This window comes from Caretta caretta, chromosome 3 (assembly GCF_965140235.1).
Source record: "Caretta caretta isolate rCarCar2 chromosome 3, rCarCar1.hap1, whole genome shotgun sequence".
NCBI lineage: Eukaryota > Metazoa > Chordata > Testudines > Cheloniidae > Caretta > Caretta caretta.
The window spans coordinates 83142737-83167279 of NC_134208.1; the positions used below are offsets into that span (position 1 = coordinate 83142737).

Genomic DNA, 24543 nt, shown 5'->3' on the forward strand with positions numbered 1-24543 from the left:
TAAAAAGGGTTTTTTTCAGATGCCAAAACTATTTGCAAAGTTGGGATTGAATCCGATGAATAATATTGTACGGGGGAAAAAAGATTTTTTTAAAAAGTCAAAACAGTTTGTTTCAGCCATTTTGAAACACAACAGTTTGAAACACAAACAGTTTGACTTTTTGTTTCAAAATGTTTCATTTTGAAATTTAACTACTTTCTTTAAAACAAACAAGCAAATAAAAAGGATAAAAAATAAATCCAAAAGGACATCAAGCAAAAACCTGAAAAACATTTGTTTCAGGTCAAACAAAACATTTCATTCAACCTGAAATGATTTTTTTTTTATTGTTTCAGCAAGAAAAACAGGAAAAAGTCAGTTTTAATTCAAAGTGAACCAAATTTTTTAATTGAAGTTTTTGGTTAGGTCTGTGACTCCTCCCCCCAACCCTCCTAAAAAAATCAGCCATTCACTCAGCCCTACTGGAAACATACTCTACCATATACTGTGGTAACACCTCATGGACGTGGAATGAGTTATGGGTCAAGTGTCAGCATTAACACTTCACTCCATCATTTGTCATGATTTGCATCACAGCTTTAATCATAGAATCATAGAATATCAGGGTTGGAAGGGACCTCAGGAGGTCATCTAGTCCAACCCCCTGCTCAAAGCAGGACCAACCCCAACTAAATCATCCCAGCCAGGGCTTTGTCAAGCCGGGCCTTAAAAAACTCTAAGGATAGAGATTTAATGTAGCTTAGACATCACTTCTGATATGTTTATACAGTGACTAGGACAGCAGTACAAAGAGACTACACCCAACAGGATACTTGTTCCCTTTAAGTGAAAGAGCAATATGTCAAGGGCAAAAAAAGTGAGACATATCAGAATCTGTTTAACCCTATAAATTACTTGAGATAAGAATTTACGGCAACAGTCATCACAATCAGAAAGGAAAAGCGTTTAGAACAGGAGGAAAACATCTGATGAAATCTTAGAACAAGAGCGATGCTGAATGAGCAGTGTCTCGGGGAGAAAATTTAACTGGATGGGGCATGTTGACATGAGGTATGAGACTTTCGAAACACGTTGACACTAAAAGCAAATAGCTGTCTATGTAAAAAAAGTCCATGGGTCATTAGATTCTACATTGTGTATGATACAATGTCTTTGTTGTTCAAATCTCAGTCAAAAATAAATTTAAATCCAGGCTGTAAATTCATAGTTTGCTAAAATTCAGAAAACATTTGTCCATCTGTTCTGTAATAATGCAGCTCGCTGGTTGCTATATCGAAGTTGGTTGTCTGCCATTTGGGCATGGAGTCGCTTTTAAAAATGCATAGAAGTCTCATGGTATCAGAAAGTCATACAATTTGTGAGCTAATTAAATCAAGCGAGAGCTACGCATCACAAGATGTAATCTTTGACTGGCGCTCAGAGTGTGTTTTTATTGAGAGCTGTGCATTTCAGCAGAGGACACCGTATACACAGAGTCTTAGCAGAAACATTGCTTTGGTGTGCAAATCCTATAAAGCAAATAAATAGCATGAGGCCAGATGTGTTGAACGTTACAGACTGTGAATGTCAACTTCAGAAACTTAAGCCAGCAGCTAGAAAAAGATGTCTTATTTCTGTCCTTCCTGCATCAAGAAATAGCATTGCCCCTACAGATGCCATTCACACACACTGGAGGCCAGAAATGATTGCGTTAAAGCAGATCCCATAAATAATGAATGATCTCCAATTCATTGCTTTTCTTTCTTCTCCTAATGCTGCCAAGAAATGTGGAGCCACTGAGACCCAGGAGAGGGAATGTTTTTTGCCAGACCATCCTCCGCTAATTATGTAAAACTCTTATTGATGCTCAGTCAGAATGGAGGAGCAGATCTATGGACCTATGATAATGTATACAGCTAAGGCTCTGTCCCTAAAGGTGTCACTGCATGGAAAGTGCTGAGGACTTGGACAAAGTAATGAGACTCCTCAACTCCCACTCAAGGGAATGGAGATTGGAAGAAGAAATAAAGGAATGTTAAGGCACTAGTCTAGAACCTGGGAAACTCAGGTGCAATTCCCTGCTCCACCAGAGGCTGTCTGTGTGATCGTGGACAAGTCACTTAGCCTCTCTGTGCCTCCGCTTCCCATCTGTGAAATGGGCATATTGGCACTTTCCTACTTCACAGCAGTGTTGTGAGGATAAATACATTAAAGATGGTGTGGTGCACATTTCCTGCAGTGATGTAAGCCAGACAAATAGGTATAATAGAGCGCTCAATGCCTTGGAGAATCAGTACATAAAGACGATTTGAAACAAGTCTATTTGATTTCTTTTGGCTGCAGCAGTGCTTTACGTCTCTTGGGGACAAAACTCTCTCTTCAACAGGGCTGGAGGCATTGGAGATCCAATTTTTTAAACATTTGGATTGGCTACATTATATATTTCATAACTGCTGTGCCACTGTTACTCACTTTGCAGTTCCATTGTTTCCGATCCTGCTATTGTTTCCTTCTCTTTGCTGAAAGTCTTCTGTATTTGGTAAAACTACAGTCTGAGGAGGGGAAGGACTGGGATGAAGAAACAGATTCACCAGAACATTTTCAGATTAAAGTTGAAGTGCAGTGCTACCGTACTAAAAACTGGGAGCCAACTAGTGGGGTGGTAGCAGCAGGAGGCCTGGGTTCTGTTTCCAACTCTACACACAAACTTGTTGTGACGCTCGGGCAAATAATTTAATCAGCTTGTGACTCTGTTTCCCCATCTGTAAAGCAGAGTTAGTATTATCCAAGCACTGGAGAGCATCTGGAGATTTTTTGGTATAAACATACCCCAAAGGTGCAAATGTTGCTACTAATAAATACTTAGCGTAAAACAATCAAAAAGTTCCAGTTCCAGTGTACTGACGTAATACACTGGTATTTATTATGCACCCTTTTGGCACCACATAAATAATAACTCTTAAATAAAACAATAAATAGTGTACCGGAAAATAGCTAGTTATCCCGTATTAAAATAAATAAACCACAACATCCTGCAGTAATTGTTCAAAACACCACTACTTGTTATAATGTTTCTACAGTATTTTGAACAGTTACTATAGAATCCTTCAGTATTTCCATAGCGGACACCAAAGCCTGTAATTGAGCTGGATGTGTGTTTAATGCTACTTTGTCATTCGCTTACATTATTCACAAGTATGTTACTAATGTGAAATCTTAAAAGGTGAAGGGGAACATTTTTTATGGGACCTGGATAAAGGACTTGGGAGATGTTCTCTAGCCATTGGTGAATCTGTTTTTAGTGTGTATGCATGCACAGCACCCGGACCTCTGGATGGCCACTTAAAAATTTGAATCAATCGCATGAGGGGACAGTGAAAAACCAGGTGCTGGATGAGTGGTGAGGGCAGGGAGAAGACAGCAAAGGAAGGAGAAAGTATCAGTGGGTGGCGAGAGAGGCACTGGAGATGGTGCAAGGTGCTATGGTAAGATTAGTATGGGATGAAGGAGAAAATTCTTCACCCCTAGTAAGGCAAAGTCTGGCAAGGGAGGGCAAGATGGATGGATGGGGAGGATGAGGAAGGTGTCATAGAATCATAAAATCAGAAGACTGGAAGGGACCTTGAGACCTGCACTCATGGCAGGACTAAGTATTATCTAGTATCAGAGGGGTAGCTGTGTTAGTCTGCATCCGCAAAAACAACGAGGAGTCCGGTGGCACCTTAAAGACTAACAGATTTATTTGGGCATAAGCTTTCATAGCTTATGCCCAAATAAATCTGTTAGTCTTTAAGGTGCCACCAGACTCCTCGTTGTTTTTAAATATCATCTAGCCACCTATAGTCATAGTCATAGGAACAAGGTAGAACATGGCAGAGAGGGAGGAGACTGGATAAGAGGGACCATCAAAGGGATGGGGGGGAGGGGCTAAAACCAGGCAGTTTCAGATTAAGGCAGGATTTTTGCCAGGCCCTGTGGTTTGAGGGCAGCCTCCTGCAGCATTGGGTCTGAGCAGCAGACAGCACAGCACATGGCTGATTACTACTGGCTGGGAACCTCTGGCTAGAAGGGGACCCTCGGAGGAGACAATACACCACAGTGCCCTCAACCCCTCACATCAAGCATTGACGAGGTCTGACAGAAGGCAGTAGGCAAGCAGTAGCAGAGGGTACAGCTCTTCCAGATCTTTCCCTTCTCTCTTTTCTGATTCTGGTTCTGATTCAGTAACACACTTAAGCATGTGTCTAACTTTAAGCACATGAGTTGTCCCACTGAATTCAATGTTAGGCACATACTTAAGTCCTTTCTGAACTGGGCTCTGAAGTCAACAGGAATCCTTCCAGTGGCGTATGGCTCATGTCCTTGGGGCCTTAGACTGTAAGCATTTCAAAGCAGGGATTGTCATGGGGCACAATGGGGCCCCAGCTTGCTTGAGGTCTCTCGGTGTTAAATAACAGAAGAGGCACATGTAATGAGAGGTTGAATAACATTATTCAGGAAGCCTTGGGGAGGCTTAGAAGACAAAGGATTTCCAACTGTAGGTGGGATCTTTAGTGCGTAGGTGTAACAGGCTAGCAATGTTACCTGGTCCTGTTATCATTTGTTGGCTGAGCTCGGAAAGGACTGAGTGGGTTCTCCTGACTCACAGAGCCAAGTGGCTGTTATCCCACCTGGATATAAGAGAAGCAGGAGCAGCTTGAGCAGAGAGAATGTAAGCCGAGGGTGAGCAGCCCTGAAGTGGGAGCTTGAGAAGCAGCCAGACCTGGAAAGAAAGCTTGAGGTGAACCTTACGTTATTGTAAATGTATTTGTTACGACAAAATCCCAGAAGAGGATGGCGCAAGAAGAGTTTCCCAGCCAGGAAGAGAATTAACCAGTGTTTGGGCTTTTCTTTAAGGAAGATTGGAAAAGGCACTACCTGTTCACAGGAGTCCCTGGAGTTTCTGTTTAGGATCTTTAGCAGTTTATTATTTTCTAACTTTTGGCAATTTGCCATCTTTCAGAAACAGCCTGCGTGTCTATAATTTTCTGGGTGAAATAAAGTAACACGAGTAACAAACATGCATTATACATCTCCCTGCCTTCAGAAATGCACTGAGAAAACAACAGAGCAATCTGCTGCCAACAACACCCACCTAACTAACTAGCTTGTTTACACTTCCAAACACATTCTCCTTATTCATGCTCTTCCCACGGCACAGCTTGGTGGCTAGCTCCAAACACGCAGCATCTTCCTTGGCAGGAGAAGCGATAAAGACCTACATTTGGTAATCTCCAGCAGCCCAAATCCCCTCCCCCCAAATTCAGAGCAGAATTTGGTCTACTGTCTTCATAGCAAGAACTAAAGATGAGGCTGTCCTCACTAGGGCCTGGTCTACACTACATAGTTAGGTTGACATAAGGTAGCTTACGTTGACCTAATTTTGTCAGTGTCAGCCTTGCTCCCGCCAATGTAAGTGCCCCACTACAGCGACATAATAACTCCACCTCCACGAGAGGCGTAGGGCTTATGTTGGTTAGTTAGGGTGAGGCAGCATCTGTATTGACTCTGCGTTACTTACACTGGAGCCATGAAATTGACAAGAAAGCTGGGCGGCTAGACCCCGCTCCCAGCTGGGAGTTGGAGCAAGAAGCCCCAGGCAGCTTCCTCCTGGTGGGGAACAGGGAGCGGAGGGTGGCCCGCCTGCCGGGAGCCTGTGAGGCAGCCAGGCTTAGCTGCCAGCAGAGCTGAGAGCCCGGGCTCTCAGCTCCCCACACTGCTCCTCTTAGGTCGGTGGAAGTGCTCCTGGTGGGGACACACACCACAGACCCAAAGAGGTTAGTGAGGACATGCACCACTGCAGTAATTACTGTGGTGGCTGTAATTACCTAATATAGGTCAATTTACGATTCTAGTGTAGACATACCCTTAAGGCATAAAGTTCCAGTTCACTATCAGCGACAGGTTTTAAATCTTCTCTCCTCACCTAGTTTAAATGAAGTCTGTGGGCTCAGTCCAATTGCGACCTGGCAAGTGTCCCCATGACACGAACTAGCAGCCCAGCTGGCAGCCTCAGCAGAGAGCTGAAGGCATGGCGACTGGAAGTGAACTATCCTTCTATTCCTAGAAGAGGTTCCTCCAGGTCAGGTTTGAAGCCTGGGGAAGCTGGCACTGCTCCTGCCTGTGCTGATATCGTCTCATGGACAGAGACACGTTCCGTCTTCAGGAGTCTCAGTCTGGGAACACTCTAAACTCCAAAGTCTCTGAGAGCTGTCACTGCACTCCCCTGGAACCCTAGCTGTAATGCATTACACTGAGAGCCGGTCACAATTTTTCAAACCAAAAAGTGTCATTGAAAAATGGCCTTTTCTCCAAAAATACACATTTCTTTTTTAAAAATCCATTTTCCCCAAATTTCAAGTAATTTTAATGAAAACTTCTATTTTTTCCACCCAATTTCCCGTTTCTTTCTTCTTTTCTCGTTGAAAAAGAAAAATAAGAGTGGGTGAGGGAAGAAAAAAATCAGAACACCAAAAAATGTGAATGAAATTTCCCAATTTTTTTTTTTTGAAAAATAAGTTATTTTCAAATACTTCCAAATGAAAACATTTTCAACAGTTTCGCAATTTCCCCCCATTTTTTATCAGTTTGATGAATTACTTGAAGAGAAGCTTAGTTCTTGTTCTATTATTGCATTGCACCACAAAGGCCTTTGATGCATTTATCTTATATTTCAAATTTCATGTCTATTGTACTATATCCTAAAGCAACAGACACAATCATTAACGGCAGAGGAACCTGGGGAGTGGCAGGGTTGAGTATATGTACCTTGTACCCGGGTTTTCTTCCTCTCTTCTTTGGGATCTTCACTACTGGCAAGGAACCAGACGGCGCTGAATAGAGATTGTGAACAGCCATTTTCATCGGAGTAGAATGGAGTGGGGGTCTTCCTCGTTTTCTACCGGGTATTCTTGGAGACTGCATGTCAACAGTACCCAGTCTTGGAGGCAGCGAGGACAAGTGACTCATATGCAGAGGAGCTACAAATCAACAAACAACAACAAAAAACACCAAGCATTTTTTGTTGTTTACATTGAAAATAATTTTTCAAACCCTGCAAAAGTCAAGGCAATTTTTTCACTTTATTATTTTGTCTTACTGCAACCCTTACTCAAACAAGTTGTGCCACTGATTTCAAATGGGACTACCTGATGTGCAAGAACTACTCCCAGGAGCAAAGGGTGTAAGATTGGGACCAAGGGAAGTATGTTAAAGAAAGGCAATTTACCACTATTATGGTTAAATATTTACTCTCTGCAATTTTTCTAGCATCTGTTACTGAACTACAATAAGCAGGTTTTTGTCACCATGTTCTGTCATTCCCCCACAACTCCGTGAAGGCGATGGAGTTGAGCAGGTTTAATGGAGCAGAATCTAGCCCATTTTCTCGCATTCAGCTTTTAATAAACAAAGTAAGTTTACAAACATATGCAAAATATTGAGGGAATAAAAGTTTCCTCACAGCTTCTGGCAAAAAAAACACTAACGAAAGATGTGAAAACCCAAAGAAAAAATTGAATTTTCATATATTTGTCTGTCCAGCCATTTGTTCTTCTGGACTACAAATCCAGGTGCCATTCCTCCCATTACTGGTTAGTAATGCAGTGTTGCCAACTAGTGTGATTTTACCATGATTCTCATAATATCTGGTGGTTTTCTTAAAACCCCACTCCCTGAGGCAAGTGATAAAATGAGAATCCCAGCTTTCATTGTTAAAAATACATTTCTAACCCTCATGGTAGTAGAGAAAAGCCTGAAAATATGCTCCAAGTGCATGGCTAGGAAAGCAGAAGGCAATTAAAAAGAACCCCTCCCAAATTATTTTTAAAAATCTCATGATTCTGGAGACCTGGTTTGTGATTTGAATGCTTACGGCTGACAATATAGTACTGTAGACCCACTTACTTCAATTGGATTATTTACAAGAGTGAGCAATATGCCTGGTAATAAGTGTTTGCAAGAGTAGGGCTCAATATATCATGGAGGTTCAAAAATATTTTGCCTAATCAAAAGGTTGAATATAAATTTCGAGTACATGATTGACAAACAAGACTCCCATTGATGCATTTATTTGTACTTTTTTTTTTTTTTGGTTGCTGTTTATTACTGGATCAGAAAAAAAAGCCCCCAACACCCCACAAAAATAGATTTACTTTTAACATGTTAACGACAGTTTTTTAGTACAATGATGGGGACTTGCTCGGCGTGAACAGACCCATGATGTACTGTAAGATTTGCAGACCAGTTAACAAATTATTAGTGCTTAACACCAGCCGCACAACACTCTCAAGCAAATGGTAGATGCCGTACACCAGAGCAAAGCAAATGCTGCAGGATAAATATAGAGTGCCTAAATTAACAGAGTGGCCAGGGGTGGTGCAGTTAGGCTCCCTAGATGAACAACACTAACTCAGGAACTATGTGGAAACCCACTGTGTAAATCTTATCTTCACACAAAGTCAAATCTCCTCTGTATTTGCAGGTTGTTCTTGCACAGAGGCCGGGTTAAAAGCAGCAGGTTGAACAAGCGTGAGTCAAATGGAAAGGTTCTCTGTATCTTGAGCACCACAGCTTCTTTCCTTCCTTCTTATACAGTGCATGGTTTTTTTACTGTGATACTTTCCGAATGATGCCTTCGGATCCTCTACTGCCACCCAAAACAAAAATTCTTCTTGAGATTTCAGATCATCTTAGAATCAGGTGGTTTCCAAGGAAAAGAAACAGAAGATGAAGCATATCAACATCCTGGGTGTGACTCACAGACACAGACATCAAAGTTTGGCACAAAAAAGTTAGTTTTTTTCTTTTTAGTTTGCTTTTTATAAGGACTGAAAAAATAATACTTCACAGAGGAGACTCTCAGGCAGTCAGAAACCTAAAGTAGCATGGGTTTGTACTTTGCATTTGTATTTGTTCATTTATGAGAAAGGACAAAATGACAGGGAATAAGGGCCTGATCCAAAACCCATTGAAGTCAATGGAGAGACTCCATGAGCCAATGGAAAGATGCCCATAGTCTTTCCTTTGACTTCACCGGGCTTTGGATTAGCCCTTACATCCCCACTCCAACCTTTGCATGTCTTATATTTGAATACAAAATGCTGTTCAGTGGACATCTGATACAGGAATAACCTGTTCAATGAAGTTACAGTCCATGTATGTATCACCTGGAGTGAATGCAAATGATGATCTGACATTTTAAAGGAATAAACCTCTTAAGTGAGAAAAAACATGTGAATGGATTCACGTAATAAGCCAGTACAGTCAATATGATTCAAAGAACCCTCTCTTCTTGACTATATTGAGTACATTCAGAGAACAAATTGACTTTGTAAGCCAAAGGATCCTCACTATTGAACTTTTTCTGTATTTATCTACCTACCTTAGGCATTTCTAATGCTCCTAGCACTGTTGTTTCCGGGACCCAAGCAGTAAAGTACAATAGAAGCTATAGGGTGTTCCACACAAGGCATAACCAAATGGCAGGGTATGCAATTATACAAGTGTGTCATCCTGACAACACCACTTTGTATGTTCTTGTACAGTATGTACACGTTCCTGCCCCTGGTGCATTGGCATGAAGTCCATCACCAAGAGCCTCACTCTAAAGCCCAGGTGTTGATAGAACGCCCTCTCTCTTCACTGTTCAGATCACAAATGCCTTAACAACAACTGAAAATACAGTTGCTCTAAGCCATCCCCTGGGATAGTCTTACACTATCACATCAAGAGTCTATTTTATTGAAGTTAGTTTTATGAAGCATAAAGTTCTCTGAGCACAGGCCTAGGAACTGGCAAGTGGAGAAAAGATGGTGGGGGAGGGAGTGTACTGCTAGGGTAATGAACATACTAAAAGTGTGCTAGTCTGAGACTGACTTTGTTTCCAATGTTTGATTTTCAAACACCAAAAGCATAATAAACCACAACCAACCACACACACTAAAGCTGCCAATGAAAACAACATACACGTAGGAAGGTGGTTAGGACAGATGAGCTGAAACCGCTGGACAGATGACGTGACTACTGTCTCTGAACCTCAGAGGCTTTCTTATCACAAAGCCACTTCCTGTTCTCAAAAAAGCGCCTCTTGCAATGGCCTGAGGGGAACATGCCTCATGGAACCTGTGTCCGCTGCTCTGTGTGTTTTACTTTGTCAGTGTCTGGGTGGGCGCCTGTCACTTCCTCATGATCCAAGCATTGTAAATAGAATTCTGAATGTCCCCAGGAAACAGGGAAACAGTGTCTTCTTTGGTTTTGTTTAGTGATTTCTATTCCTTCTGTGGGAGTGACCCACAAAGGCAGCTATGTCATAAGCCCTTGGTGTGGATGATATAACTGTTTCTTGGGAAGATTGCCAGCGTCTTTCTGTTTGAATTCTAAGATTCTCATCCACGTGCAATGGCAATAACTCTGACATACTTGCTATAATATTTCTTCTGTTCTAGATTCCTTGTGCATAGTTCTTGTGTAATTACTACAGTGTCAATTATCTTATGCCCGAGAAGCACATCAAATGTTGGCAATAAAGTTTTTATCCTCTGCCCAGAAGACTATGAACTAGTGATCTCTTGAATCTGCCAGGACTTTTTAAAAAAATCAAGATTTTTTATGTCTGTACTGGCTTCCCGGCTAACCCATTTGACTCTGCATACCACGGTCTTGTATTTGAACTGATGCACCAAAACCAAAAACTCATCTACTGTATAAATATATTGTAATTACTACATTTGATTGCAAAGATGACCAACAACCTGATTCCTCTCTCATTTACATTAGTGTAAATCAAGAGCATCTCTACTGAAGTCAGTTGTCTTACAATGATGTAAAACTGGTGTCACAGAAGAATCAGGTCCTTTTTCTTCCCTGTATTATTTAATGTATTTAAATTTAAATAGCAATATTTTTAAAAAGCCCATATGGAAAGCTCTAGCCATCTTAACAGTTCATTAGATTTACAATCACACCAACCAGCTGCAAAAATAATCAGATACAAATTATTCCAATTAAATGCAGCAAATGCCTTTAATATAATGCTGAAGTTTTGCTTTGAGATTTTAAAGGTACTTTGTTCCTTTGTCATGGCACATTTTCTTATCTTTTAGACAATTCCAGCTCAACAATTTTATGGTTTTTTTTTAAATTGAAAATCTCAAAATTAAAACAATATGTACATGGCCCACTTCTGATCTCACTTTATTCCAGTTTTACACCAGTGTGACTCCACTGAGATCAATGGAACTATTCCTGAGAGTCACTGGTGTATATGAAATCAGAATCAGGCCCAATGCTTCTGTTGAGCTTTATTTGTATTCTCTGTTCTGTGGGAAAAAAAAAAAAGGCCTTCTTTGTCCTATGGGAGCTGATGAAGGCATTGATAAACCAGGGATCCCCAATTACAGAAAAGAAAATAGCTCTCTCTAATATGAAAAGCTACAGGCCCACTGAAGTCTGTGAAAGTTTGGTCATTGATGTCTGTCGGGCTGGAGTTTCACCCTGACCATGCAATGCCTACAACAGCTTATCTTTTATCACTGGTAGTTTTCTTTTTCTTCTCTTTGATTTGATCAAACCCTTGCTTGGCTTCCACAAGTTGGAAGCCCACACAAGACAATGCAAGCGTTGAACTAGCGATCTGTTTTCATGGTCTTCAGTAGATCATTGTCCCTGTAATGGAGGGACCAGCTCCCCTTCCTTTCTAAAGTCCGTCCACTAGATCCAAACACAGGCCTCGCACTCTGTAACATATTGTATGATCAAAGCCAGTAAGGGAGAAGGAAATGCCATTCAAATGCAGCCTCCTGGCATGGTTTTTTCCTGTGTTATTCTTCCAGAGTTAAAAGTTCCTGTGGAGAGTCAGAAACTTGATCTGCTGCAGATCAGGTGCTGACTCATGCTTGTTAGAGCAGCTGCATGCTAACCTGGGAGGCTTTATAGATGCCTTTGACCCTGCAGGAAGAGCTCAGCAGGGATGAACTTCCTGCTGAGAAATGCACTAGCAAGTTCTCCCCTCCGCCCCAGTTGCCCATGCCTGTGATTTCATTTGTAATTTGCAGGAGGTACCAGCAAACATGATTGCTTATTGGTTTTTTAAAGAAGGATCTTACTCCCTTCTGGGTCAGTCAGGGGCAAAGCACATTAAAGCCTCCCCTTGTCTAAGATGGAGAGCCTGGAGTGGGATAGGGAGAGTATGTATTCATCTGTGCTGGGAGGAGGCTCCGAAGCATGTTGTTGCTGTGGTAAAACACACCCTCTCAGTCAGCTGTAAGGCCAGAGCTACTTAAGAAGAGGATGCCATGGCACCTAGAAAGTCCAAGTACAGCTGCTGGGAGCTGAGGGACACAAAAGCAGAAGTCAGTGTCTGTACAGCGGGAAGGGCTGGTGCTTCTCTGCATTCAGAGTAGGTCTGAGGCACTGCGTGTCTCCTTTTCCTTAAGCACCTTTTAAATACTGGGCACTGGGCATCTTTCATTCAACCTCTGCCTCCCAAATCATTCCTTTGGGGCCTAGGGAGACGCTGCTCCTTCACTAGAATTCAGAACTCCCTCTCCACAGCCGAACCACTACCAGGCTATCACCACCCACCTCCCCAAACCACTGTACTCAGGGAGAAACCTTGCTTGGCCCCACTTAAGTCAAGAGGAGTTTTGCCATTGGACGTGGATTTGACCAACGGAAGCAGATTTCACTCACAGATCTTCGCATTACTGGCATTCTCAGCTTGGGGAAGGCCAAGGATGGGAATAGGAAAATACTGTCAATAGGCATTGGCAAGTTACAGGAGGAATCTTACTGGATACCATCTGCACTCTGCTTGGCCAGGGTGATGAGTTAGTATAATCTAACTTACTTCTCCCTCTCTAGCCAGCACCATGAGTTACTGTAGATCTGATAGGTAAGTAGATCTGTAATCTGTTTCCCCCAGGTTTAGTATTTTCTGATAGACCACAAAGACCCTTTAGTAATAAAAGCACATCTCTAGAATAAATGCAGCTTTTTAAACCTGGACTCCAATAACGGCAAGAGTTGAAGGTGCAAATAACCCCTGGATAAACCAAGATGATGACAGTCTAGCCCTGGTGGACTATACCAGGTCTTGTGCAGATACTAGCCTACCCTGATTGACACATGGAAAGTTTTAGTAATTCCAGACTCAATCTCAGGAAAGGATGGACTATTAATTCTCTGGAGCTAAATCACACCACATAGACACAAAATGGGGCAGTTTGTGTCCATTTCCCAGTTTCTTAAGAAGAATGCTTTAGTTTTTCAATACACTCTCAGGCCCCAGTCCTGCAAAAGGATCCACATGCCTGTGCTGAGCTCTGATGACTTCAGTGTTATTTGCCCAGACATGAAGATCTATGCAGGTGGTTTCCTTTGCAGGATTGGGGCCTCAGTCTACCTGTGTATTGACTCTTCCCATTTTCATATGTTTCAAGTCGCAGAACCTTGGAGTCCTAGAAATCTCCAGCTGTTCAAACCTGCTGCAGTTCTTCTCACCCTCAGCTCTGGGTAGTCCTTGACCTTTGTTTGCAAATAAGGGATAATGGGCTTGTGATTCTTGTTCGTTTCTTTCAACCATCAAATTGTAAAGAACACAATATATGCATATTAAAAATGTAACCAAGCAAACACTTTGCAGCAAGTAATTTGACAAATTTCCCCTCCTTTTTGGCTCTCAGAATGTGTCTTTTGACTGTGACCATAGTCATAAGATGACCATCTCTCCGAACACACAGGGAGAAGGGTTGATGAGAATGTCATGCCATGCAACGGTCTATTGAAATGGTTACCTGCTAAGGCACATTTCATAGCTCATCTCTTTTTCGGATATCAGGAGTTAAGGTTAGAGGGGATTGTTTGTTCTGGAAAGTCTCCTTTTTCTTTGATCCTTGATAAGAGATTCTGGGCTGTATGTGCAACATGAGCCAAGTGGACGGATACATTTAAATAAATTACATGAATGCCGCACATATCATCATCACATATAGATATATCATCTCTCACAGATTTCAGTGCAGCTTGAAAATATGATTATTTTATGGCACTCTATAGTGCCAATTGATGGGGAAGACATTTTATTAATAGGTGTGAGGTTCTTACTCACAAGTCAGACACTTCCAGGGCTGTCTTTACATACCTGCATTAGCTGTAGACACAAGGTTGCCATCCAGCCTATATACATTAGCCAATCCTGAGTATCACAAGTTTAGCATTTGGGATAATTAGAGTCTTGTATTCGTTTTTGTCAGGGTTCCCTCCCTACTCTGAACTCTAGGGTACAGATGTGGGGACCCGCATTAAAGCCCCCTAAGCTGATTTCTACCAGCTTAGGTTAAAAACTTCCCCAAGGCACAAATCCTTTGTCCTTGTACGGTACGCTGCCACCACCAAGTGATTTAGACAAGAATCAGGGAAAGGACCATTTGGAATTCCTATTCCCCAAAAATATCCCCCCAAGCCCTACACCCCCTTCCTGGGAAGGCTTGAGAATAACATAGCAACCAAATAGGTAAACCAGATTCTTAAAAAACAGAACTTTATTATAAAGAAAAAAAAAAGTAAAAGAAGCACCGCTGTAAAAGCAGGATGGAAGGTTACTTTATAGGGTAATCAGATTCAAAACACAGAGGATTCCCCTCTAAGCAAAACTTTAAAGTTACAAAAAACAGGGATAAACCTCCCTCTTAGCACAGGGAAAATTCACAAGTTGAAAACAAAAGGTAATCTAACGTGCCCTGCCTTATTACTTACTCTTTTTGCAATATTGAGACTCACTTTAGGATGGTTTATAGGAGAAGGAGTTTTCTGACTTGGTGCTTCTCTGCTTCCCAAGAGAACACAAAAACAAAGAGCACAAACAAAGCCTCCGCCCCTCCCCCCACCCCAAGATTTGAAAGTATCTTCTTTCCCCATTCATCCTTTTGGTCAGGTGCCAACCAGGTTATTTGAGCTTCTTAATCCCTTACAGGTAAGGAGGAATTCTGGGCTACCCTTAGCTGGATGGTTATGATGCCCCCCCAAATCACAGACGGTGCTGGACAGCCTGTACCACACTGGCTATGATTTCTTCCTGGAGCTCTAGGAGAAAACAGAGTTAATAAGAGTTAATAGGCTACCCTTAGCTGTATGGTTATGACTTTTAGACCTTACACTGCCAGGTCATGATCGTGTTGTGAGGCTGAGTTAATAAAAGACTGTGTTGCAGTCTATTATTAGTCTATTAACAGAGTTAATAAGAGTTAATAGGCTACCCTTAGCTGTATGGATATGACTTTTAGACCTTACACTGCCAGGTCATGATCGTGTTGTGAGGCTGAGTTAATACAAGACTGTGTTGCATTGCAACATGATGCATTGCCCTCTTAGAATGTACATTATGAAATTGAAACTCACACATCATGGATAGGAATGGGCTGAGATTTAGTTGCATGGGATCCCTCTAACAGGGCCCTTCCTCAAGGAAGAAGCATGGTCTAGTCACTAAAGCATAGGACTGAAAGTCTGTGTTTTATTCCCAACAGCTTCCTGTGTGCCCTGTGACAAGTCACACACTAAATCTCTCTGTGTCTCAGTTTCCTTGTGTGTAACCTGGGGATTAGTATTACGGTAGTGCTTAGATGTCCCAAAAAAGATCAGAGCTCCTTTGTCTTACAAACTCTGTAGACACAGAATAAGAAACAGTCATTGCCCATAAAACCATGCAATCTAAGTAGACAAGACAGACACAGGCACAGAAAGGGGAAGTGATTTGCTCAAAGTCCCACACAGGCCAGTGGCAGAGTCAGCAATGGAGCTCATGCCTCCTAGTCCAGTCCCCTGTCCACTGGACCATGCTGATTAGTAACAATGGCAAAACATGCGGATACTTAGGTGGACATTTTTGCATTAAAAATATTTGCAGTTTTTTTACCATTTTATAGCGGGGTGAAATTTTTCATAGATTCAAAACTCCAATTAAAAGCTGTCACAAAAAGTTGGGGGGAAAAACGTCCTGCATCTTTCAACCAGCTCTGCTCTCCAGGCTAATAATATCTGTTAAATGGATAAACAGTTTATAAACTGTCTGGATACTACAGTGATGAGTGAGGAATAGAGCTAGGCATGAAAGGCCTTTTCTTCCCTGGTGTTCCCGGGCACTGAGAATGTGGCACTCTAATCTCCTGCTGCAGCGGGTGGCCATATATTGCTTCCTTACTGCAGCATACTGGAGATTTAACTCTCCTTGATAGAATTCTAAGTAGTAATAGTGTCCAAAACAGAGTACACATACATCCTTTGCTGCATAGACACAGTTTGCCCACATTGTCTAATACAATCATTCCAGGGCAGAAAGATGAGCGGCAGAGGTTACAATGCTGGTAATTGTGGCACAGGAGAGATATTCATCAGTGTGGCAAGTCAGGTTCTGCTACACAGCGAGCATAGAAGAGTCTTGGGTTTGGGTTGGGTTTTTTTACTGCTGCATGTTTCTGGAGGCCATCTGGTTTGCAGGAGCTGGAATGGGTACAGAGGGCAGCCTGAAACATTGATGAATAGGATGTTTCTGATGGTTGCAAACTATTGTTTGACTTCTCACACATAACTCACACATCTATGGAAACACAACTGGCCGTACAGCTGGCTTCAACCTGTTTCCCTGAGTGCACATAACTTTATACAACTGTAGAATATGCAACAAAAAACATGGCAAGAGGAATCAGGTGTAGCCAAGCCATTTATGAATAATTCACTGAAAAAGCAAAGGCAAACTTCCTCAAGTGGAAAAATCTTTTTTAACTCTTATATTTACCTTTATTTTGTAAAGGTTCAAAACCGTTTATGCACAGCCAAGTCACAGCAGATAACAGGCCCTAAGCAACTTTTCAATTATATGTGCCTTTGTCAACTGCTTCACCTTATGAAGTATTTACTTATTGGAAATCCCAATGACTATCAATTCACAAATTGGCTTTGCAGTGATCTTACTTTAAGTCTGTGCAAATGGATCATTTGTTCTGTACTTGCTTATCCACGGTCCCAACGTCATGGATTGTCAACGATCCTGGATACACTTGGGCTGTGGAAGAAACTGGTGTTCCACAATAATGGGGATGGGGGTTCTTACTTTCAGGGATTGAGTCTCAAAGCTGGAGTAGGTAACTGATAAGAAATCACACAGTGTCAATCGGGACCTGGAAAAAAATGTCTGCTTCTATCCTCGCTACTAGGAGCAAAGAGTGGGAGAAAATGGGTCCTGGTATCATCCCGCAGCATGATTTTTTGAAGTTGAATTCACCAGTAGTGACACTTTGCTGTCCTTCAGGAGCTATTCTTTTGAAGGATAGTACCCCAGTGACACTGGGAAAGCAGTAGCTGCATGCCCCTCTAACTTAAGTTTGGTTAATGAGCCAGAAGAATCTGAAAACCTTGTGAGATTGGGACCCATAGGAGTAGCAGTGGCAAACTTCTTCTTTGATCTTACCTTTCTTGATTTGGTCTGACGTTTTTGTTGCAGACTAGTAGCCTGTGGTAGTGAATTGGTGGGATGAGGCTTTATGGAGAAAAAGAATACAGGCAGAGCAAAAAAGGAAATATGTGAACAATTGATCTGACAAGGTCACATGAGTGGCAGGGCTGTTCTGCCGTGACAGTCAAACCAAACGTGTGCAAAACGTGCTCAGACTGAATGGTGAAAACAAAGGCAATTTGCTTTCTACCTCTCTCCCCCTCTCTTTTTTTAAAGGTTTTGTGGTTTTTTGGTGAGTGCTACAGAAACACTAGTACTGCCATTTGTGATATTGTTGAGAAAAGAGAAGGAAGCTGGTGTCTAGACTCACCCTATAAAGGCCACAGAGTATGCGGGGTGGCAGATCTTGTTGTGGATCTGTGCCTCGGAATGTGGTTTATGATTTACAAGACAAGCTCTGCCTTAATCCTAAGCAGAATGAGTGGCCCCTCCGCTCCCCCACCAACAAGCTCAGAAGAAGTCTCCATCCTAGAGGCCTGTGAGGAGGAGGGGGCCATCCCAATTTGCTAAAAGGAGCATCTCAAATTCAGCATGCCTAAATCCTGGAGCATGGTAAAAGGAGAATGCTGATTGGCCTGGAGGAGCAGTCCATTTCCCAAGTCCCCTTCCCAAGGTTAGCAGGCAGAGAACAAGGTGCTCATGGCTAGCCATAAAGAGTTCGATGTCTACCCCAATGTCCCTCTTAAATGTGGCGCTTTGGAGGGCCATCTATTGCACACCTCCATCTAAAATCAACTGTGACGTTTTGATTGTGAAATTAAATCCAGACTCAGTGCATTTCAAACAGGAAATCTTGTTCTGCTGCCTTCATTTCCTGGTTTTGAGCAGGGATGATATGTTTAGGGCTGGATTTGCCCCTCTGGGGGTGCACATGGTGTGCGTGCATGTCCCTAGCTGTATTCCAGAGTGGCAGAAAACGGACAGCCCTGCTGCTTTCTGATGCTCACATGCCTTCCTCAGCCCTGGCCTGAAGTAATGAGATCAGGGCCAGGATTCGTTCTGCGGAGTCTCAAAGTAAGAGTGGTTCAGTCATGGCTTCCTTCAGCCAAATCCCAGCTAGCAACCACAACTACAGGATGGGCTCTCTTCACCCAGTCCCCGGAGAAGCAGTCTAACTCAGTGTCTGCCAGTAACTTGGCAGCCAGCAGAGCCCTGCAAGGGAAGCCAAGAGCTCCAGTTTCCCCTTTCTTTCAGGGTCTCTGCAATGTTTCTATTCTCAGAGCCTCCTGACTTCCTTTGTTTCCTCAGTGGACTGGCAATCAAGAGATGATTTCTCTCTTTGAGAACGGGGAGAGCCTTACTCTGTCAGTCTACCACTGTCTCTCCTTTAGCTTCCTGCCCTAATTAGCCCAAGTGGGAATTCCCCCATCCTAATTGACAAGCTGAGAAGCTTTTCTGGAGCAGGATAGGTCCTTTCCCCTGTTCCCTTGGCAAAGTGTTATGTCCTTCCCTACCTGACTCAGTGTGAGGCAAGTACAACCCATCACAGCCCTTCTCTGCATTCCTGGAGGCATTTATACCTGAAGGAGGGTGGGCGGTGCTACTGCCACCAGGGGGGTTGCCATGGTAAGCAGCTTTCCAGTCCTGCTGGGAGTCTATCAGCAGATCTCCCGAGCATCCTATCCCCATCCATCCCTTGCCTGGCCCTGCCCACTGTTTCAGCTGCACCTGCCAGTTGCATACAGCCCAGCAGGGTGAGGGCTGCAAGCACCTTGCATCATTGTCTTCTCCCTGCTACTCCAAGCAGATTTTCCACCACCACATACCCAGAGCCTGGGTTTCCCCTGCTGGAGTGAATCTGACACTAGATATTTATGTTGCCAAGATATCCGCTGTTAGTCAGACAACAATGAAACAAAAGTCTCATCATAGATATTTGGGTATATGGCTTGATGGGGCCCTAACCTTCAAAACTTAGATTGGATTGATTCTGTTCCAGAAGCAATTACGACTGAATTGGGATTTGGTATTTTAACAGGTCCTGTTTCACAAATTCAGCCAAGCAATTGCTAGTTCAAATTACTTTATTACCAATCATACACTGTTGCCAGTATAATTTACAGGTTACCTTCTAGGAGTATCATTTTGCCAGTAGCTTGTTACTAGAGAACTTTCTATATATATTTTTGAAACTCACATGGTTTAACCAGCTAGTCCTCCTTGAACAAAAGACATCTGAAAGAAGCACTCTTATATTTATCTGCAACTTGCAGCTCAGCAAAGCACCAACTTCTCTTTAAAATGTAGTTACTTTCTTTCTCATCTTCAGTGTATCACATAAAGGTGTGATGTTTTCATTAAACCGATAATGCAAAGGTTTCTTCTGCCTTTAATAGGTGGTCTGAGAAATATTTTAACGACAACGACTTGGCAGAAGTGAATAAACAACACACACACACATAGATTAGTTTCAGAGTAGCAGCCTTGGTAGTCTGTATCCGCAAAAAGAAAAGGAGTACTTGTGGCACCTTAGAGACTAACCAATTTATTTGAGCATAAGCTTTCGTGATGAAGTGAGCTGTAGCTCACGAAAGCTTATGCTCAAATAAATCGATTAGTCTCTAAGGTGCCACAAGTCCTCCTTTTCTTTTTACATAGATTAGTGTGTGTGTGTGTGTGTGTATATACGTATACGCACATTTGTATATTGTGTGCAGTGTTGTTGTACCCATGTTGGTCCCAGAATGTTAAAGAGAAAAGGTGGGCCAGGTAATGTCTTTTATTGGACCAGCTTCATGTCTCTCTCAAACAGAAGTTGGTCCAATAAAAGATATTACCTCATTTATAAATGAGACACAAGGTGAGTGAGGTAATATCTTTTGTTTTAGTCCCAAACTAAATCATTGGCGGCTACTCATAGCTTTTCCATCATGGGTTGTCTGGCACTGATCTGGCCTTTTCTGTTTTATTGTTTTATTTTATTTTTCAATAACGTATTCATTATGAAGATGTCTTCAAATGATACACAACAGTGATGGACAAGCCTCAGAAGGTCCATTAGTTCTTTTCAGATAAGAATTCAAGAGTTTGGATAATTATCTGAACTTTTTTCCCCTACATTCTCCTTTCCCACTTCCACCTGCATTCCTTCTTGGGGGTGCAATTGTCACAAGACCAGATGAGGAGGGGTTTAGTGCAGTAGCTAGGAGGAGAGGATTTTGCGGGGGAAAGTTGCTTCTCACAGGGAAGGTCTGGTAATGGGAGAGGCTGGAGACGAGATAAAGTAGAAATAGACAATTGAGGACTAACATAACCAAACTGATCCAGATTGAAATTCAGGTTTGAGGGGACCGGCAATAATTTAGCTTGGTTATATTTGATAAGCTCATCTCTAGGCCTATATAAACTCTAGTGATACTCACATTAGCGTTTCTGTAACACCTTCACTTCAAAGATCATAAAGGAGTATATAAACCTTAATGAAGTAAGCCTGGAAAAAATAAAATGTGATCATGTAATTAAAAGACTGTATCGTTATGGATATGCACAAAGAGGGCTGAATTAAGGTGGCAACCTTAATTCTGGCATTTCCTAACTTTTGAGCACTTCACTTTGCAACCTAGACATTCTTTTAACATAGCTTTTTGTGTGTGTGCGCGCACCCCTCCCCCTCATTCTCAGATTCACTAAGGGGCAGATTGGGAACGCCTTGCTCACACTGATAAACAGTTGCTCAAAGGAGCAGGCTAATTGAAGTTAGTGAGAATACTCCTGTAACTGCTCCCCATTGTGAGCAACGGATTCCACTTTGGCCCTTAGATATTTAAAAAGTGGTTCTGGCTATCTAACTTCATTTAAGGGATTGTAATATTTCTTTCATGAAGCATGGCAAACTATCAGCCAATAAAACACCAACCAATCGATAGTCCAGTTGATTTGCAATTAGCAGCGAAAGAGTCATTAAAAGAAAGCAAGAAAGAAAACAAAACACTGGAGCAATGCTGAATAATTTTTCCCAGCCCTGTTTCAGCAGTTTTCCCTCTGGTTTGATAGGGAATAAGAGAGCACAGCATCCTAAAGAGAGCAGAGAAGAACAATTTTTGAGCTGCTCAGCACACTGCAGCCAGGATGTTCTTGTGCTGTCATTCCAGACAACATTTACTGCCTTGTGTACTATTCTAAGCATTCCCTGATTGCTTACATAATATAATGTGAAACTACTTTACTGAGTCAATAAATTCTTAACAACAGCCTGCCCTAGTTCGATGTACAACTCCCACTTGCCCCTGCGTTACATGAGCCCACAAAATGGAATACAACTCCAGCGACCCTTGCCCTCTGAAATGTAGGTCTACTCAAACAAATGGCAATGGTTAATGGGTACGTATATTTGGGGCCCAATCCGATCATGTTAAAGTCTATGCACCTAGCACAGTTTTAGCACTATACATGTAATAAATAGTAATAATAAAGTACAATACTTCCATTGACTGTAGTGGGAAGAGGATTGGGCACTTCCCCCATAGACTATACAAGCACATACACTGTTGGCCTAATTCTGCCAGTATGCTGGTTTTACACTAGTGTAACTCCAATGATTTCAGAGGAGTTACTTCCAATTTACAACCTGAGATGAGATCAGTCTCTCTGTTTCTTACCATTAATCTTAGAAACATGGAATGACAGCTGCCGACAGCTGGCAACCCCATGCCTGCTATTTCACTATAACATCTTATAATACAGCTTTAAATTGGGGGCTTATTGTGTTGGATTCAAAGAGAAAATAGTAAAGGATTAATTAATTAATAAATAGCATTCCTGTTAGGAACCAGCAGTACTTTTACATTTTGGAAAAGTAAGAATTACTAAGGAACAGATTCTGAGCTGGTGTAGATTGTTGTATTTCTACATTTACAGAAAACAGGTACTCTACTTCAGATATACTGAAGATACATGAAGATTTTATCTTCATGTTCAGGCTATATATATATTAGTTATTATAACCATGATTTAAATCATATTTAAAATCATGTTTTATAATTAAAACAGTGATATAACCAATAGGAAGATAATTTATTAATTAAATCCTAAAACAAGAAAAATATATATCCTTTATATATTGCTAAAGTACATTTTGCTATAAAGGATTACATGGCACCATAACAGACCATAATACCACTGCTATGTTGCAGTAAGACGGGAGTGGGCAAACTTTTTGGCCCGAGGGCCACATTGGGGTTGCAAAACTGTATGGAGGGCCGGGTAGGGAAGGCTGTGCCTCCCCAAAAGCCTGGTTCCCACCCCCTATCCGCCCCCTCCCACCCCCTGACTGCCCCCCTCAGAACCCCTCACCCATCCAACCCCCTGCTCCTTGTCCCCTGACTGCCCCCTCCTGGGACCCCCTGCCCCTAACCATCCCCGCTGGGACCCCACCCCCTATTGAACCCCCCGTCCCCTAACTGTCCCTACCCCAATCCACACCCCCACCCCCGACAGGTCCCCTGGGACTCCCAAGCCTATCTAACCCCGACCTTCCCCATCCCCTGACCCCCCCCCCCAAACCTCCGCCCCATCCAACCACCCCCTGACAGGCCCCCCAGGACTCCCACACCTATCCAACCCCCCCCACTCCTTGTCCCCTGACTGCCCCCCAGGACCCCTCACCCCAACCCCAGCCCCCTTACCATGCCGCTCAGAGCAGCATGGGGGGGGGGGGAAGGATAGCTCAGTGGTTTGAGCATTGGCCTGCTAAACCCAGGGTTGTGAGTTCAATCCTTGAGGGGGCCATTTAGGGATCTGGGGCAAAAATTGGGGATTGGTCCTGCTTTGAGCAGAGGGTTGGACTAGATGACCTCCTGAGGTCCCTTCCAACCCTGAGATTCTATGATTCTATGTCTGGAGCTGCGCTGCCCTGCAGGAGAGTGCAGCCCTGCCACCCAGAGTGCTGGCAGCGTGGCTATGGGGGAGGGGGGACAGCTGGGGAAGGGCTGGGGGGCAAGCCTCCCTGGCCGGGAGCTCAAGGGCTGGGGAGGACGGTCCTGCGGACTGTAGTTTGCCCACATCTGCAGTAAGAAGATGAAATCCTGGCTCCATTGAAGTCAATGACAACACTCCCATTGACTTCATGTAGACCAGGATTTCATTCAGAGTGTTTAGAGCCTTTCATTAGAAGATCTCAAAACTTTTTACAAATATTAACTAAATGCAACTACCCCGCAGGCCTGTTGTGAAGCATTTTCCAGTTGGGTAAACCTGGGCAAAGAGAAGCGAAGTGATTTGCTCACACTCATTCAGTAAACCAGCAAGCAAAGAAAGGGATTAGAACCTTGGAATATTGATTTTCAGGACCCTGCTCAAACTACTACAGCCTAACCACAGGAAAACCACCCATTGCATTAACAAACTGAGAAACATATTAAGGCTAACACAAAACAGTGGATACATACTATGAATAGTTAGTCAAACAAACGCCATACAATATACTACAGGTCACCTGATGCTCATGTTTACTGCAGTCAGACAATCCAGTTGTAGCTTGAATTAATTTTCTAAGCAGATATACTACTTTCACTTTTCAGAACTGTTATGATACTTTCCCTCCCAACCACCACTGCCAACCACTATTTCCTGTTTTGTAAGGCATTTTTACTTTACAGGTAGCTTGGTGACAACTGTTTAGTTCATCTAGAAACCCTACACTAAAAAAATAACCACCACCAAACCCACGCCCGGTTGGCTTGTACACTACCGCATATACATCTTCAGCAATATATTTTATAGGATTTTGCAGCTTTCACAGTTTTGACCTTCTTTTAAAAACCATACATCAACATTATTGCTGAATGGTGTATTTTTTACCTTTCCAATTGGCAACTAGTAGAAAAACCACTTCTCAGTAATCTCATAGACTCGTTAGAATTCACAAGAACCAGGTAGCTGAGAGCTTTCAGACTCTATATGGAGACTAGCTAGTAGTCACGAAGCTCAGCCCAGTATAACTGCAACAGTGCTCCCCTGGGGTGAATTTCACTCCTCTGCGGATAGGGTTATCCTATTTCAGGTTCCCAAAAAGAGGA

General features: G+C 42.6%; 1 protein-coding gene across 4 annotated transcripts in view; it reads right to left on the reverse strand.

Annotated features, from left to right (window-relative positions):
• The window catches only part of SCML4 (Scm polycomb group protein like 4), a 108671-nt gene that overhangs the window by 54130 nt on the left and 29998 nt on the right, over window positions 1–24543 (reverse strand). For 2 of the 4 annotated variants that reach the window (XM_075126623.1, XM_048844873.2), the window contains exon 2: window positions 6787–6998. The exons of 1 other annotated variant lie outside the window; for it this stretch is intronic. In XM_075126623.1, the coding sequence (XP_074982724.1) occupies window positions 6787–6987 (201 nt within the window). In that variant the 5' untranslated portion in view covers window positions 6988–6998. Of the gene's footprint in view, window positions 1–6786; window positions 6999–20889; window positions 20958–24543 lie in introns of all 4 variants that reach the window. One more of the 4 variants, XM_075126621.1, reaches the window with a different exon arrangement.